At 40.7% G+C, this 15,846-nt stretch overlaps 1 protein-coding gene across 2 annotated transcripts in view; it reads left to right on the top strand.

Moving 5' to 3' along the window:
- The first annotated feature begins 4,342 nt into the window (after nucleotides 1-4,342).
- Nucleotides 4,343-15,846, top strand: part of ATXN3 (ataxin 3) — a 44,231-nt gene continuing 32,727 nt past the window's right edge. For both annotated transcript variants that reach the window (XM_065906118.1, XM_065906119.1), the window contains exons 1-6: nucleotides 4,343-4,421; nucleotides 9,828-9,992; nucleotides 10,220-10,264; nucleotides 11,788-11,873; nucleotides 12,287-12,353; nucleotides 14,944-15,031. In XM_065906118.1, coding sequence (XP_065762190.1) covers nucleotides 4,398-4,421; nucleotides 9,828-9,992; nucleotides 10,220-10,264; nucleotides 11,788-11,873; nucleotides 12,287-12,353; nucleotides 14,944-15,031 — 475 coding nt within the window. In that variant the 5' untranslated portion in view covers nucleotides 4,343-4,397. The remainder of the gene's footprint in view (nucleotides 4,422-9,827; nucleotides 9,993-10,219; nucleotides 10,265-11,787; nucleotides 11,874-12,286; nucleotides 12,354-14,943; nucleotides 15,032-15,846) is intronic.

Raw genomic sequence — 15,846 nt, 5'->3', positions numbered from 1 at the left:
CTTGTCACTTATTCTTTTCAGAACTCAGGACATTTATGCTGACACATTTTAAAATGTCACACATTAGAAATTCTGTTAAACTATTTGGTTTGGGGTAACAAGATACAGGTCAGTTTTAAAAAGTCAATGTTCAAGAGGATTTATCCATGTGCAATCTCACTTGTTAACATGATTTCAAAGAAGTCAATTTAGAGAAAAGTTGAGCTGTCCAAGGTAACAGATGTTTCCTGGAAGAGCGTCTATCCCATCTCCTCTGTCTCCAGGAACTCTCTTGTTTTAACTCAGTAACCTCTCCCTCTACTACTGAGCTCTTCTAATACTTTGTACCCCCCAAAATGCTTGCATTTATTCACTACTTTGCACCAACCCTGATAAAAAGAGTAAGACTCCTCTGACCTTCAAAAGGTGATCATTCAGGAGCATATAAATTAGTCCTGTATATTGTAATGAGAGTTTTAAAGCAGGCAGGTGCCAGGTACAGTGGTGGCCTGCCAATGCAAGGAGATGCAGGAGATCCGGGTTCAATCCCTGGGTGGGGAAGATCCCCTAGAGAAGGAAATGGCAATCCACTCCAGTATTCTTGCCTGGAGAATCCCATAGATAGAGAAGCCTGGTAGGCTACAGGCCATAGGTTGCAAAGAGTCAGGCATAACTGAGCATGCAATGCACCTGCCATTTACAGAGTATTAGTGAAAACATATGGTCAAACCAACTATTATGATACTGTATAAAAGGTACCACATAGGATATAGGCACACACAAGAGCTCAGAACAGGGACAGGGACTTCATTAGTTGAAGAGGAGGGAACACTTCCTGGAGAGTGTGATCTCTCAATTTTGATGAACAATATGAGTTATCTTATGAAGGTCAAATTTGGGATATGCCAAATATTGAGTGGAGTTATCAGATAGGAAATGTAACAAATCTAATATCCAAATCACACAAGGCTTTAGTGGCAAAACCAACCCCACAACTTGAATTCTGACTTCCAGGCACTGATCTTTTCATTTTACGCTGCTTGCTATTAATCACATGCTCAATATGTAGGGAAAGCCTAATGAAATTATTATTAGTAATTCAACATTACTAAATATTGCCAGATACTGTTCTATATGCCAAGGATTTGAACAAATCTATATAGTCATTTGGGAAAGTTTATTAATACATTCCAGTAAGGAATTAATCTGGCTTCCCAGGTGGTGCTAGTGGTAAAGAAACCTCCTCCCAGTGCAGGAGACATAAGAAAGGTGGGTTCGATCCCTGGGTGGGGAAGATCCCCTGGAGGAGAGCATGGCAAACCACTCCAGTATTCTTGCCTGGAGAATCCCATGGACAGGCTACAGTCCATAGGGTCGCAGAGTCAGATATGACTGAAAAGGACTGAGCACACACACACAAGCAGTTCATTCCAGTAGAGTTTAATCATGATCCTCCAAAACTCAAATCCATCCAGAACCAAAGACATTATTTGGAAATAGAGTCGTTGCCAATATATTTAGTTAAGGATATCTACTCGAAATTACCTTGGATTACAGGGGAACCTAAATTCAATGATCAGTGTTTTATAAGAGGAGAGGTCACAAAGAGACACAGAAAGAAGAAGGCCATGTGAAGACAGAGGCAGAAATTGGAGTTAGGTTGTCACAAGCTAAGGAACACCAGGAGCTTCCAGACGCTGAAACAAGCAAGAAAGGACTTGTCACTAGAGGCTTCAGAAACAGCAGGGCCCTGCTGACACCTTGGGTTCAGTTTTCTGGCCACAAGGACAATGAGAATAAATTTTTGTTTTAAGTCACCAAGTTTGTGGTAATTTGCTACAAAATATGAAATGAACACAACTACATATTTTTCTGAATTAGTAATACATTAATTAACTCAAAAATCAAGACTAGGAACTTCCCTAGTGGTCCAGCGGCTAAGACTCTGTGCTCCTAACGCAGGGGGCCCAGGTTTGATCCCTGGTCTGGGAATTAGATCCCACAGGCCACAACTGAAGGTCCCACAGGCCACAACCAAGACCAGGTACAGTCAAGTAAACAAATATTTTAAAAAATCAAGACCAAAATTGCATATAATAAAATACAATTGTATACAATACAATACATCTCACTTTTACCACCATTTGCCTAGCCCCTTTCCCACTCAAACATGTAACCTCTGAGTTTTCTGTATATTCTTTCACAGTTCTATAATGCATATACATGAAAAAATAAAAACAAAACATATTTCTCTACACAGACATACATTTTCTTTCAAAAAAAAAAAAAAAAACAGAAAAACCTGTTTGCATATTCTTTTTCACTTCCTGAGACCATGATTTGTTTCCCCAGCTAGGCTACAATTTCTTAAGAACACTATTTCCAATACAAGACTGTGGACTGTACATGCAGAGACACATGACAAATGATAACCAAATCCTTCACTTGAGCACCTGGTCGTCAAGAGGAGTTTCATTTCCTTCCCTCCCATTGCCCCTTGGACATGGACTCACCAAGGTCACCAATGGTCTCTGTAGCAACACAATTTAGTGGGTTCTTATAAGTCCCTATGCTGCTGGACTTCTGGACAGCAAATGACACTAACTGCTCTTTGAAACATTTCCTTTCTAGGTCTTCCATAACATTACACCCTCCTGCTTTCCTCCCTCCTTAGCTATTCCTTCTCTACCCTTAGGGCTCTGCTAAATCCGCTTCCCAGTTTCTTCCTTTCCCCCAAGATGATTATATTCACTTTTGGGGTTTCAGTTCCCTTTTTTTATGCCAACAACTCCCCATTCTACAGCCAACAACATATCTATCCATCCATCCACCTCAACACTGAATATCTCATAGATATTTCACATTCAACCAATATCTGCAAAGCATAAATTCTTTGTCTTTTTCTCTTCCCCAAAGTTTCTCCTCCCAATTATTCCCCATCTCAGTGAATATCCTTCCTGCCACAGTGGCTACCTAGGGCAGAAACCCAGAAGTCTGACCCTAACACTTCTCTCTCTCTCATCCCCACTCTCCCACCAAGTTTGATTGAGTCTCCCTACTTGGTGGCTTAGATGGTAAAGAATTTGCCTACAGTACTGGAGACATAGGGTTCGAGTCCTGGATCTAGAAGATCCCCTGAAGAAGGGAATGGCTCCCCATGCCAATAGTCTTGCCTGGAGGATTCCATGGACAGAGGAGCCTGACAGGCTACAGTGCACGGGTCACAAAGAGTGGTACACTTTCATATTTTCAGTCTCACTTGCTAATTATCTCTCAAAACGGTCTCTCTCTATCACTAAGTTATGATGCTAGTCCAAACACTGTCACCTCTCCCAGGATTCCTCTGACAGTAATGGCTCTCTGCATTGGCCAAACTGATCATTCTAAAACACAAATCTGAGTGTGTCTCACCTCCTTGTAAAATCTTTTTATAGCTCCCCATTGCCTGTAAAAAGCATACCTTCCTAGGGCTTCCTTGGTGGTCTAGTGGTTAAGACTCCATGCTTCCAATGCAGGGGAATTGGGTTCAATCCCTCACCTGGGAACTAAGGTCCTACATGCCTGTGGTGCCAAGGAGAAGATTTAATTAAAAAAAAAAAAAAAAAAAAGGCAAACCTTCCTTAACCTGGTTTCAGGGAACAAGACCTGCTCTTATCCTGCTCCTTCAGCTTCCCCCACCACTATACTGGGCTTTTCACCTCCCTCAATTCTATGCTTCTGCTTCAGGGCCAGAACACTTACATCTAGTAACAAGGTGTCTGGACTTTCTAGTTGTGCTGTACTATCTTCATGACTCACTTTCCCCGTGTGTAAAATAGGGATAATAATGCCTACATCAAAGTTTGCTGTATTAAATTTCTTAACATATGCAAAGCACTTCCAAGAGTGCCCACCTGGCAGTAAGTCCTGTGTAAATAATAACTCTCATTTTCACACACGTGGTCGGTATTGAGAGATGCAATGAGAATTTCTGTGGGGAAGGAGAAAGATATTAAATTACCGTAAGCAGATATGATAAACACAATACAAATACAAAGTATAAGTAGAAAACAAAAAGAACATAGAACCTCAGTGATCCTTATTCAAAACAAATCCCCAGAAGCTTAAGAATCCATCACAATGGGTGGGAAGGGGAGATGATCCTCCATACGGCAGGCGGCGCTGCAGCACTCCCCAGCTTGCGGGGATATCCCAGGGATGCTAGGATGCGCTACGAAGGTCACGTGCCCCTCATTTGCCGCCCAGCGTTCACGCCTCGTCGCTCCACGTGACTCGCATTCTCGTGGATGATTGGTCTACATGAGGCACGTGGGCAGGGCGGACCGTGGTGGGGCGGGGCGGGGGCGGAGGGGTGGGGCCGGGGGCGGAGCTGGAGGGGGTGGTTCGGCGCGGGGGCCGTTGGCTCCAGACAAATAAACATGGAGTCCATCTTCCACGAAAAAGTGAGTGTCCACGTTCGGTGGGGAGCTGTCCGCGGCGTGGTGGCGGGCGTGGGGCGCGGCAACACCACCTCCAGGGGAGCTGGGTGGGGCCCGAGAGGCCCCCATCCAGATTTCGCCGGCGGGAGGAGCTTCCCCGCGAGGGGAGCTTCACCGATGTCCCCATTGCACCCCAAGGCCCGTGCCCGAGGATCCGGAGGAGACCCGGTCCGGGGATATTTAGGAAGCCGGGAGGGGATAAGGGCCGCGCCGGCCCGGGGGCGCCTCCGGGCACGAGAGAGGGGATGGCTTCAGCGCTTCCCCTCCACTTTCCGTGGGATTTCTTCTCCTGTCTCCCTCTCTCCGTCTCCCCACATCCTAGCTAATCACCTCTTGGACATCTCCCTCTATCCTTCCCAACTTCACCCGACTCTGCCAGTCCTGGTCCTTGGAAGAATTAACTTTTCCTTCTCTGGTCTCCTCAGTTCTGTATTGGAATCTCCCATACCCTTAGATCCTTGTCCTGCACTGGGTCCGTAAGCCTCCCGAGGCTGGGACCTTGGCTCGTCCCATGGAGGGCGTGACACTTCAGCGAAGTGAAGTGGGAAACCCGGTGCGCCTCTGCACTGGGAAGTCGTCACAAGAGTTTCTGTTAGGAGATGTTTGGGTTTCGTTTCTTTCGGTAGTGGCATCTTTCCAGATCAGGAGGCCAGCTTTCTTGTTAGGTATTAAGGATGGGCAGGAATAATGTTGTTGTTGTCTGCCAAACCCATCGTGCTTTGATTCTTCCATGACTATGCACTTGAAGATTAATGTTTGTGGCATGTGGATAAACTCGTCTTTTTTCGCATACAATTACCATTTCATTTGAGTGTGAATGAAACCTTCCTCAGGTCGGCTTAAACACGTATCTTACTTCATAGTAGTTTCATGTTTGGAACGAGTTGCTGCTGAGGCTGTTATTTAGTAGGAGCAAAGAGGTTTTGTTTTGTTAAATACGTATATATCCATTTTAAAATGCACACACACAGCAATCAAAGCAATAAGAGACAAAGGAAGTGCAGTATAAATTCAAACAAATTGTTATGGAATGCTTTTCTTTATAGAAAACATTTCAGAAAGTTTTTGGTTTTGGTTTTTTTTTTTTTTTTTTTTGGTGGATGAGGAAGGACTCAGTGTTTGGTTATCACTAATCTTTTCAGTTGACTGACGTATATGAATCTTGGACAAGAAATTTAGTTGCTTGGCTAAGGAGATTGGATGAAAAGAACCTTGAGTGGACATATTTTTATGACTAATTTCAGAAGCTTTGGTGTAGGATCAGATGTTTCCCAATGAAAACTTTAAATTTTTCCACATCACTTTTTGAGGACCATGCAGTGTATTTAAAAAAAAAAAAAAACAATATTGATTGGTACCTAGTCTGGATAAATTGCAGTGGAGGTAACTGCTTAATTATAGTATCAGAAGAAGTTGGACACTAGCCTAATGAAAATCCGCTAAACTTAGAGAAGTCACCCTGAATTATTAGCCTGAATATAGATTTAAACACTCTTCAAGAACACATTTACCCTCATCATCTTACATGTGCTTAGCAAATGAAGACTCTTCAAGTTCTTCAGGCATTGTTCAGAGGTAGGGAAAGCACCTATAATCATAGGACCTGTTGCCCATCTTCTACAGAGGCCATTTTGGGGATGTTTGAGCTCAATATGACATTTTCCAGAGCACTCCCTTCCCCTGCTCCTCATATAGAGCCAGAGAACCAACTGTGGCTGATAGGAATCTGTGCATGTAGGGATGTCTACCTGCAGAGAACTTCGTAGTCACTTCCTCTTGGAGTTCTGATTTCCCCATTTTCAGAGTTGTCACTTTGAGTGCCCTTTAGTAAGTTGAAATGTAAACTCAAGAGTTGTTTATTGATATGTCCCCAGTATCTGGCACATAGTAGGTGCTCAATAAAAATCTAAATGAATGAAGAGTGTTCCTTGAGCATCTAAGATGATATGGTGCTGTTTATCTAAACAGTTTTTCTGTAAATATTTTAGACTTTCCAAGTCATTTATGTTCTCACATATTCGTGTGTGTATCTGTATGCTTTCCCAACCATCTAAAAATGTGAAAATCATTTCTTAGCTACTGGCACAGAGTGAATATGGCCCAAGGGCTAGAGTTTGCCAGTCCCTAACTTAAACCCTAATGCTACATGGCCACCTAGTACTGGTTTTTTGTTGTTGTTTGGATTTTTTTTGGCGGTGGAGGGGTGGAGGGGGGGGAGGCGGTGGTGGTGTCTGGTACCTGCTTTCTGTCTTTATCACTTCTATTGCTGACTGCTCTCGGTGAGGTTATTTTTGTGCCATCTGAATTGATACTTTTATGCATTTACAACTGAGAATGATAACCGAACTTGTTGGGGTTGTTTTTAAAATTAGTGAAAATACTGGAAAGATGCTGAGCTTTGACTTTATGACATTCATGATGTTTTGGTTGTGTGTGTGAGAGAGAGACTCTTTCCTAACCGTCTTCAGGCTATTTGAGGTTTAAGAATCACCAAGTTCCAAATAAGTGGCTTAAGGAAGTGATAATAGTACAAACTCTGCCTGGGTTTGAATACCACCTCTGCTGTTGGTAGTATCTGGTCACTGAATTAGGTAGCTCTTGAAGTGAAATAGCGTATCTTAATAGAGACTTTTTTGTTATTTTGTTATTTGAATTTTTTATTAAGGATAACACATGTAGGGCCATAGCTCAATGAATTCTCATGAAATGGACACGTGTGTAAATAATATTTACATCAAGTAATAGAACATTTACCTGCATCCTATAAGCCCCCTGTGTCCTCTTCCAGGATACCACGGCTCCCTCCACCCCTGCAAGGGTAATCTCTATCCTGATTTCTAACATCATTGGTTAATCAGTTTTGCCTGTTTTGAGATTTTGTAAATGGAATCATATAGAGTATACTCTTTTGAGTCAAGTCTGGTGCTTAACACTGATTGAGTTACCCATTTTGTTGCAGGTAGTTGTGGTTAACTCATTATTATATAGTATTGTTATGTAGTTAACTCCTTGTTACATAATATGTTGTTATATAGTATTTCTTTGTGAATGTAACACGTTTTAGCCGTTCTCCTGGGAGGAGCCTTTGAGTAATTTGCAGTTTGGTGGCCAATATAATAGGGCTTCCTTGATGTCTCAGATGGTAAAGAATCTGCCTGCAATGCAGATAGACCCGGGTTCAATCCCTGGGTCAGGAAGATCCCCTGGAGGAGGAAATGGCAACCCACTCCAGTATTCTTGCCTGGAGAATTCCACAGACTGAGGAGCCTGGTGGGCTACAATCCATGGGCTTACAAAGAATCCGGTTGTAACTGAGCAACTCACTGTTACACAGTATGTTGTTGTATCGTATTTCTTTGTGAATATAGCACATTTTAGCCATTCTACTGTGAGGAGCATTTGCATTTGGGTAGTTGTCTTTTGATGTACCTCTGTATGCATTTCTGTTGCTTATGCTATGTACCTAATGGTGGAATTGCTAGATCATAGGGTTGGTAGATGTTAAGTTGTAGTAGATACTCCAGATAGTTTTCCAAAGTGGTTATACTAATTTATACTTTTGTCAGTAGTATGGAACAGTTTTGATGTCTCTAATCCTCTCCAACATTTTAGTCATTCTGGAGTGTGTAGTAATAACATACTGTTAACATTAATATGCATTCCTCTCATAGTTAAAATGAAGGTGAGCCCCCTTTTGTGTTTTTTAATCCATTGGCTATCCTCTTGTGAGTACTTGCTTGTCTTGCCCATTTTTCAATAGAATATAAGTAGGACATCTGTTCAGTTCAGTTCAGTTCCGTCACTCAGTTGTGTCCGACTCTTTGTGACCCCATGGACTGCAGCACACCAGGCCTCCCTGTCCATCATCAGCTCCTGGAGCTTGCTCAAACTCATGCCCATTGAGTCAGTGATGCCATCCAACCATATAATCCTTTGTCGTCCTCTTCTCCTTCCGCCTTCAGTCTTTCCTAGCATCAGGGTCTTTCCCTCCAACCTACATGTTATTCGGTGGGAGGTGCTTTCTGGTAGTAGACACACAGTAGAAGGAAAAAGAGGTGCAGACAAGTCTTCTCTCACCATCGTAGCTATGATTTGAGGGGTAGATAGTGCCTTCTTTAAGTTCACGCTGTTTATTCAGTACCAAAATAAGAAGATAAACTTGTCTCAGCCCCCTAGCTCACACTCAGACTGTCTCAGTGCTGCATTCCTGAATTTTGTTCCCAGAAAATTAAATCAGGAAAAAGATGTGTCTTGCATGGTGTTGGTCTTTGGGGTCAGATCTGTTGTGTGACATAGCTCAGAATAAATTGCAGGATGTCAGACAGGCCGGGTTAAAGAATAGACTTTTCTAGGGAAATGGATAACTTCGAGCATCAGGGTTTTTAGCAGGAGAAGGTATTCTCCCAACTGTCATTATCCCTTGGAGTCCAACCTGGCGCTGGGTGCACGGGGAGGGACTGCATCCACGCATGAGTCTCCCTTATAGGGAAACAGGAGAGCAGCATTGTTGAGGGGAGAAGGGTGATACTCAGGTTGCTTAGTTGAGGGTAGCCTGGGTTTAGGTTTGGGTGCCAGTTGTGTGAGAAAGCCAGTTGCCAGTGCCCGAAGACCCTGGGGCTTGTGGAAAGTTGTATTCTTCCCACCCCCATAACAGGAAGCCAGTGATCCCATGGAAACCTGAGCTTGGATGCAGTCTCGTTGCTGCCTTGTCTAGAAGTGAGCTCCAGGCATGATGTTCTGGACAGTCTTGCTCATTCCACCTCAGTGTGTACCTTATCTTTCTTTAAGAGAACCTCATTTTTTTTGTAGCTACAAGTCTCCATAAACATGGAACAGAATTTGTCTTACTGTGTCAGTTCTTGAGATTCATCTGTTCATGGATTTGAAATTCCATGAACGAACATTTAAATGTACTCATTAAATGGAGTACATAAACATCCCATGAACGAACATTTAAATCTTATTGAAAGAACAAATGTTCTAGGGATTAAATGTTCTTTTCAGCATTAGTAATTTACCATGGAATGTCCAAAAGTGAATTTATTTTAGCTACTGAAAATGAGGGAGGCTAAATGTTTATTGTAATTTTTAGTAAAATATAAGATTTGATATAGATGATGTTTGTTTAATATAAATCATTGTTTTTGACCATATAATTGATCATATAATTGTAGTTACATTAGTGGTAGAATTATAAAATAAATGTTAGCAAGTGGAAACACCCATACCTGGGTTATTCATGGTTTCTAAAGCTAAAACTGTTTGGTTTGGCTGTGTTAAGAAGTTAATGATTACATATCTCTTTGGAGAAGATACTGTACAAATCTATTTTACAAATCACATTTGAATTTTTTCTTTTGGAAATGTTAGCAAGAAGGCTCACTTTGTGCTCAACATTGCTTGAATAACCTCCTGCAAGGAGAATACTTCAGCCCTGTGGAATTATCTTCAATCGCACATCAGCTAGATGAGGAAGAGAGGATGAGAATGGCAGAAGGAGGAGTTACTAGCGAAGACTATCGCACATTTTTGCAGGTACCGATTTTAAACTCACTAAATCACGCTTCTTAAAAAATGTGGGTACTGTTTAGAAAGGGATGAGCTGCTCTTCCAATGGGGATCTGACTTGTTAATTATAACCCAGCTCTCGGCTTTGTAGATGGGAATGCACAAGATGTTATTTTAAATACACACACTAATGACACTTTACTCTTCTCTCCCAACCCTTAATCCCCGCCCCACCACCTCTCCAAATTCAACAGCAGCCTTCTGGAAATATGGATGACAGTGGCTTTTTCTCCATTCAAGTAAGTAGTCACAAGCATGTGCTAAGTGTTGTTTATATCCCAGGCACTGAGTTCAGGGTGTGCTTTTCACAGACTTTCATAGTCACTTTATTGATGTGACCGTCAGAAGTTCCTCCAGTACACTCAGTATAAGAGTATACGATTATCCTTTAGAATACTGGTTTTCTATATAGATAAACATGAAAATTAGGACATGTTCAAATTCTCTTCATTTTAGAGAAGGCCTTCCTTTTTCAAAGGAGGTTGGTAATTTGAATCTGTGTGCTAATAACTGTAATTCCAGTAAGTCACAGTATTTCAAAGGCTTCCCTCATGGATCAGCAGTAGAGAATCTGCCTGCCAATGAAGGAGACGCAGGTTTGCTCCCTGGGTCAGGAAGATCTCCTGGAGAAGGAAATGACAACCCACTCCAGTATTCTTGCCTGGGAAATCCCATGGACAAAGGGGAACCCTTTGCTAACCTTGCATTTAAATCAGCCTACCAGGATTGGATTCCTTCATTATGGTCTGTGGCTTTTGTCTTTTCCCTTTTTTTGAACTTATCGCTCCGCTTGAGTTCTGTGGGTGAATATATATATGATACTCGGGAGACTGATTCTTTCATCTGTGGATCTTTCATTCCATTCCTAACACCTGTGTGGTGTATCCAGAGTTCTTTAGAACCTCTCTTGGGGGACCTGCAGATATCTCTGTATGTGCCCCCTGTTCCGTCCTCCTGGACTCCTTGGTCACCAGCATGTCCAGCCAGGGCTTCACTGTGGATGGTTACAGGTAACAGCTGCCATTACCTGCTGTTACAGGTAACGGGCCCAGAGCAGGGGCCTGAATGGCTCAGCGCTTGCCATTTCCTGTTTGTGCAGTGGGCACAGATCATTCACTTTTTGTCTATACTCATGCCTGCTTCACTTGCTGCTTTGTTGGATACCTTGGAGGGTAGGTGGTGAATTTTCAAAAATTTTCCTTTTTTTTCCTCCTCAGTTTGAAATAATCAGGTGTATCTTTTGGTTTCCTACAAATCACAAACCCACGATAAAAGAAGTTTAGACTTGATGAAAACTTCAGTTTAAATCCTCAGAAATAACTCATTTTAATAGATGTAAAATTATCATTATTCCGTATAGTAAGTTGACTGTCAGTTTTCTAAAGCAGGACTCATAGCAGCCAAATGAATGCAATGGACTTGCTTTAAGAGTAGCACTAACTGGATAGAATATACATCTAGATTTTGGAGGCAGTTCTATCTAGGAATTGTATGGTTCTCATACAATTCCAGAAACTTGGTGTAAAAGGTGCTCTTTTAAATGTTATGTCTATATTGTTATTTATGGATATTTGATGTATATAGTGATATATCTACATGTACATACACACACACATACACACATACACACATACATGTGCACTTTAAAACCTGTAGCCTCCTGAGGAAATTTATCTATGAACTAAAATTGTTTCTACAACTAACATGCCTTAACACTACTTATTTGGAATTTAAAAAAAAAAAAAATTTTTTTTTTTAACAGGTTATAAGCAATGCCTTGAAAGTTTGGGGTTTAGAACTAATCCTGTTTAACAGTCCAGAGTACCAGAGGCTCAGGATTGATCCCATGTAAGATTATTTTGCTTTTCCTATATTTGATTTTTAAATTTATACTTTTTTAAAGGGGAAAAATAAGTCTGGCCTGCTTTTGTTGTGATAGTCCCCATTTTATCCCCTCAGGTGTTCCTGGTTTGCCTTTCGGGGCTGTCTGTGAACATCTGTCTCCCTGACCCCTCCACGTGTGGCAGTGCAGAGCTGATCCTTGAATGGGGTGTGGTGCCGTTGTTTTTGTATGGCATCACTAATCTCCACAGAGATTTATACTGTTTTGTAATTCTTAAAAAATCAGTGATTCTTAAAAACTGTAATAATAAGCCTAAGTCATCATAGGTCTTGTATAGTATTTTCTAATTGACAAACTAAATGAATATGATTCTAATATTTCAGCTTAATATTGCATATGTGCTTTTTCCTGTTTCTAGAAATGAAAGATCATTTATATGCAACTATAAAGAACACTGGTTTACAGTTAGAAAATTAGGAAAACAGGTAACTCTTCCCCTCCTTGCCTGTCTTTTTTCTCATTCTGTACCTCATTTGCAAGTAAAGTGTAAGGGATTGGTGCCTTAAAGAGGAAGAAACTCACCAGTAATGTGTATTTGTGGCCTGGTTACAATCTAGATAGATAGGACATAAGTAAAATTCTCTATTTAAGACAAGACAGCCATATTTAGACATAAGTAAGTTTTTATGTGACAAAGATGTTCTGTCAGCTAACTTCTATTTTTCTTAGGTTTGTGTTAAGCATAGCAGTGTCACAAAGCCCGAAGTAGTGTCCAGTATGAATAAAAAATTTCAGCCATGTTTGTTTTAGCTTAACAAGGTTATTCACATTCCAAAATGCCATGTAATACATGGGTCTACATAAATCATTTCTATTAAAAAAAAAAAAAATGGAATGTGTCTTGAGCAAGGTTTTCATAAGATCAAGAAAAGTACCAAAAGTGTTATTTTTAAAAATAATTACCATTGGTCTTTGTATACCCAATACCATTTTTGAGACAATTTTTGATGTCCTTTTTCTCAGAATTTTGACTCTTTGAAAGAGGGTTACTGAAAACAGATGAATGTAATGAAAAAGAATGAATTATTGATACATGCAACAGCGTGGATGAATCTCCAATTAATTATGCTGAGTGAAAGAAACTAGACACAAAGTACTATATACCATAGAAAAGAAAAGAAGAAAGTGAAGTTGCTCAGTTGTATCCGATTCTTTGTGACCCCATGGACTGTAGCCTGCCAAGCTCCTCCCTCCATGAGATTCTCCGGGCAGTACTGGAGTGGGTTGCAGTTTCCTTCTCCAGGGAATCTCCCAACACAAGGATCAAACCTGATTCTCCCACACTGCAGGCAGACTCTTTAACGTCTGAGCCACCAGGGGCTCATTATAGTGTTCCATTTATATAAAAGCATAGAAAATGTAAACTTATCTATAATGACAGTGATTGCCTGGATGAGGGAGGCAAGGAGCAATGGATAAGGAGGATTACAAGGGGCACGGGAAACTTGGCAGTGACAAAAATGTTCACTCTCTTGGTGGTGGGTGATGGTTTCATGGGTATATACATATGTTAAAACTTCAAATTGTACACTTAATATATATGCAGTCTATTACATTTCAAGTACACTTAAATAGAGCTGTTGTTGTTGTTTTTTTTAAATAGGCCAGTATGAAACAGAAAAGGAAATTAGGAAAGAGTACATTGAGTTAAATCAATACAAGATAATTCTAAAACAAAAGCCCTATCAGTTTAAGTCTGCTGCTTAGAAGCAGCTTCATCTTAAATGATCCCTCCTGGGTGGCAGAGAGCAAGTAAGTAAGTGTGGTTTGGTGCAGGAGAGACCCACCCAGGTAGGAATCAACCCTGGGAAAAACCAAGGCAGGACTCTCCCAAGTGTGTTTAACCTAGGGGTTTTATTTAAAAATATAAAAATATGATCAGCTGTTCTTCACTTTCAAGATCTGAAGTCTTAGAGTCTGGAATTCCTTTGTATTGATTTGCATGTAAACTTACATTATTATTTTGAGAAATTTTGTAAATTTTAGTTCTTCAAAATTTAATTTACACATTTCACATTATCTTTGACAAACTCAGCTTCCCTGGTAGCTCAGATGGTAAAGAATCTACCTGCCATGCAAGAGACCTGGGTTCGATCCCTGGGTTGGGAACTGCTAGAGAAGGGAATGGCAGTGCTGGAAATGTCAAATTATGGCTTATCATCTTTGGTTCTAATTTATATTTTTGATTAAAATTGTATTTTTCACTATAGACTCTTGTCTGAGGCCCCTGTATAAAAAAAAGATGAGAAAAATAATTATCATCTCTGGTAAAATTCACAAAAAGCATTTGGTGATGGTGCTGACAGTAACTTCTGAAACTGCTCTATCTTGTGGGTTAAATTAGGATGCCCATGAAATAGTGAACAAACAATGTTAATTACATGCAGTAGTGGTTTAGTGATCTTTTAAAAATGAGTTGGTGATTAAAAATTCTCTTCCTGGAAATGTCTAGCCTTCTCACAATTAAAATATTTTGACCAAAATTATCAGCAGTGGGAAAACTTCATAGTTGTCATTTTTCTTCCACATCAATAAAATGTGATTAGGGTTTTGTTGGACTGTTCCTTTGAAAAAGATTTAATTATGGCTACATAAGGGTACTTTAAAATACTATCAGTTTCTTTTCTTTTTTGAAGGGGGGATTTAAAGTTTATGACTTAAAGCAGACTTTTAAAACATTTAATAGTGATAAAATTGCAACATTTTATTTCAGTTTTTAAAAATTGTATGCCATTTGGAGAAATGGCAACCCACTCCAGTGTTCTTGCCTGGAGAATCCCAGGGACGGGGGAACCTGGTGGGCTGCCGACTCTGGGGGCGCACAGAGTTGGACACGACTGGGGCGACTTAGCAGCAGCAGCAGCATGATTTAATTACTTTTAAAAAATCTTAATTTGACATGTTCCAGTGTTTAAGCAGTCTTACTAAGTTTAGATGGGTTATATCAATTCATAACATGTGAAACTTATTACTTACAATGTGCACTGACATAAATGTTGACAATTTGTCTTCCAGTGGTTCAACTTGAATTCTCTTTTGACGGGTCCAGAATTAATATCAGACACATACCTTGCACTTTTCTTGGCTCAGTTACAACAGGAAGGTAAGTAAAGACTGAACACTTTATATTATCTTTTGAAGTAGCTAAATTAAACCATCTCACTAGAAGTGAGTGTAGCAACTGTCTCAATAGAAGTGTGGCTGAATAAAACCTTCTCTTTAGATGTAAGCGTAGCTAAATAAAACCATCTCTTTGGAAGTAAGTATAACAATAGTGCTTTTGTGACAGAGGCAGGAAAATAATCTTTGTTTTACATGGTGAGCTTCAGGCTGTGATTTGAATCATCCTGCTCTTTCACTTTTCACTTTCACGCATTGGAGAAGGAAATGGCAACCCACTCCAGTGTTCTTGCCTGGACAATCCCAGGGACGGGGGAGCCTGGTGGGCTGCCGTCTATGAGGTCGCACAGAGTCGGACACCACTGAAGCGACTTAGCAGTAGCAGCAGCTCTCTTGGCATTCTTGCTGACACCTGGCCCTCCCCTGATGAGGCTGATTCCTTTGCAGACCTTCTATGTTATGGTTTTTTTGTCTTCCAGACCCCACATATACCACAGAGCCAAGGGGAAGCTTAGGTATTCTTGTTCATCCTTACCCCTTTTGGGTCATCTTCTTCCCTAAAAACTGCAGCTCCTTTGAAATATATATCACTAGAGTAAAGTCTGCCCCTTGCTCTTTTGCAGTCTTTTGAAGTCTGATCTTCCTTCTTTTCCACTGAAGATTTAAGATCTGACTCACTATCATGGCTCTACTTCAGCTCTTTTCATCATTCTTGGTGATTTCTACATCAAAAATCAGTCCAATCCAATCTCTTGCTTTTTACTTTCAAAGATCATTTTTTTCACTCTTGCTTGCCAT

The sequence above is a fragment of the Muntiacus reevesi genome, chromosome 15 (assembly GCF_963930625.1).
Source record: "Muntiacus reevesi chromosome 15, mMunRee1.1, whole genome shotgun sequence".
In the NCBI taxonomy this organism is placed as follows: Eukaryota; Metazoa; Chordata; class Mammalia; order Artiodactyla; family Cervidae; genus Muntiacus; species Muntiacus reevesi.
This window is presented reverse-complemented; position numbering and strand designations above follow the sequence as displayed.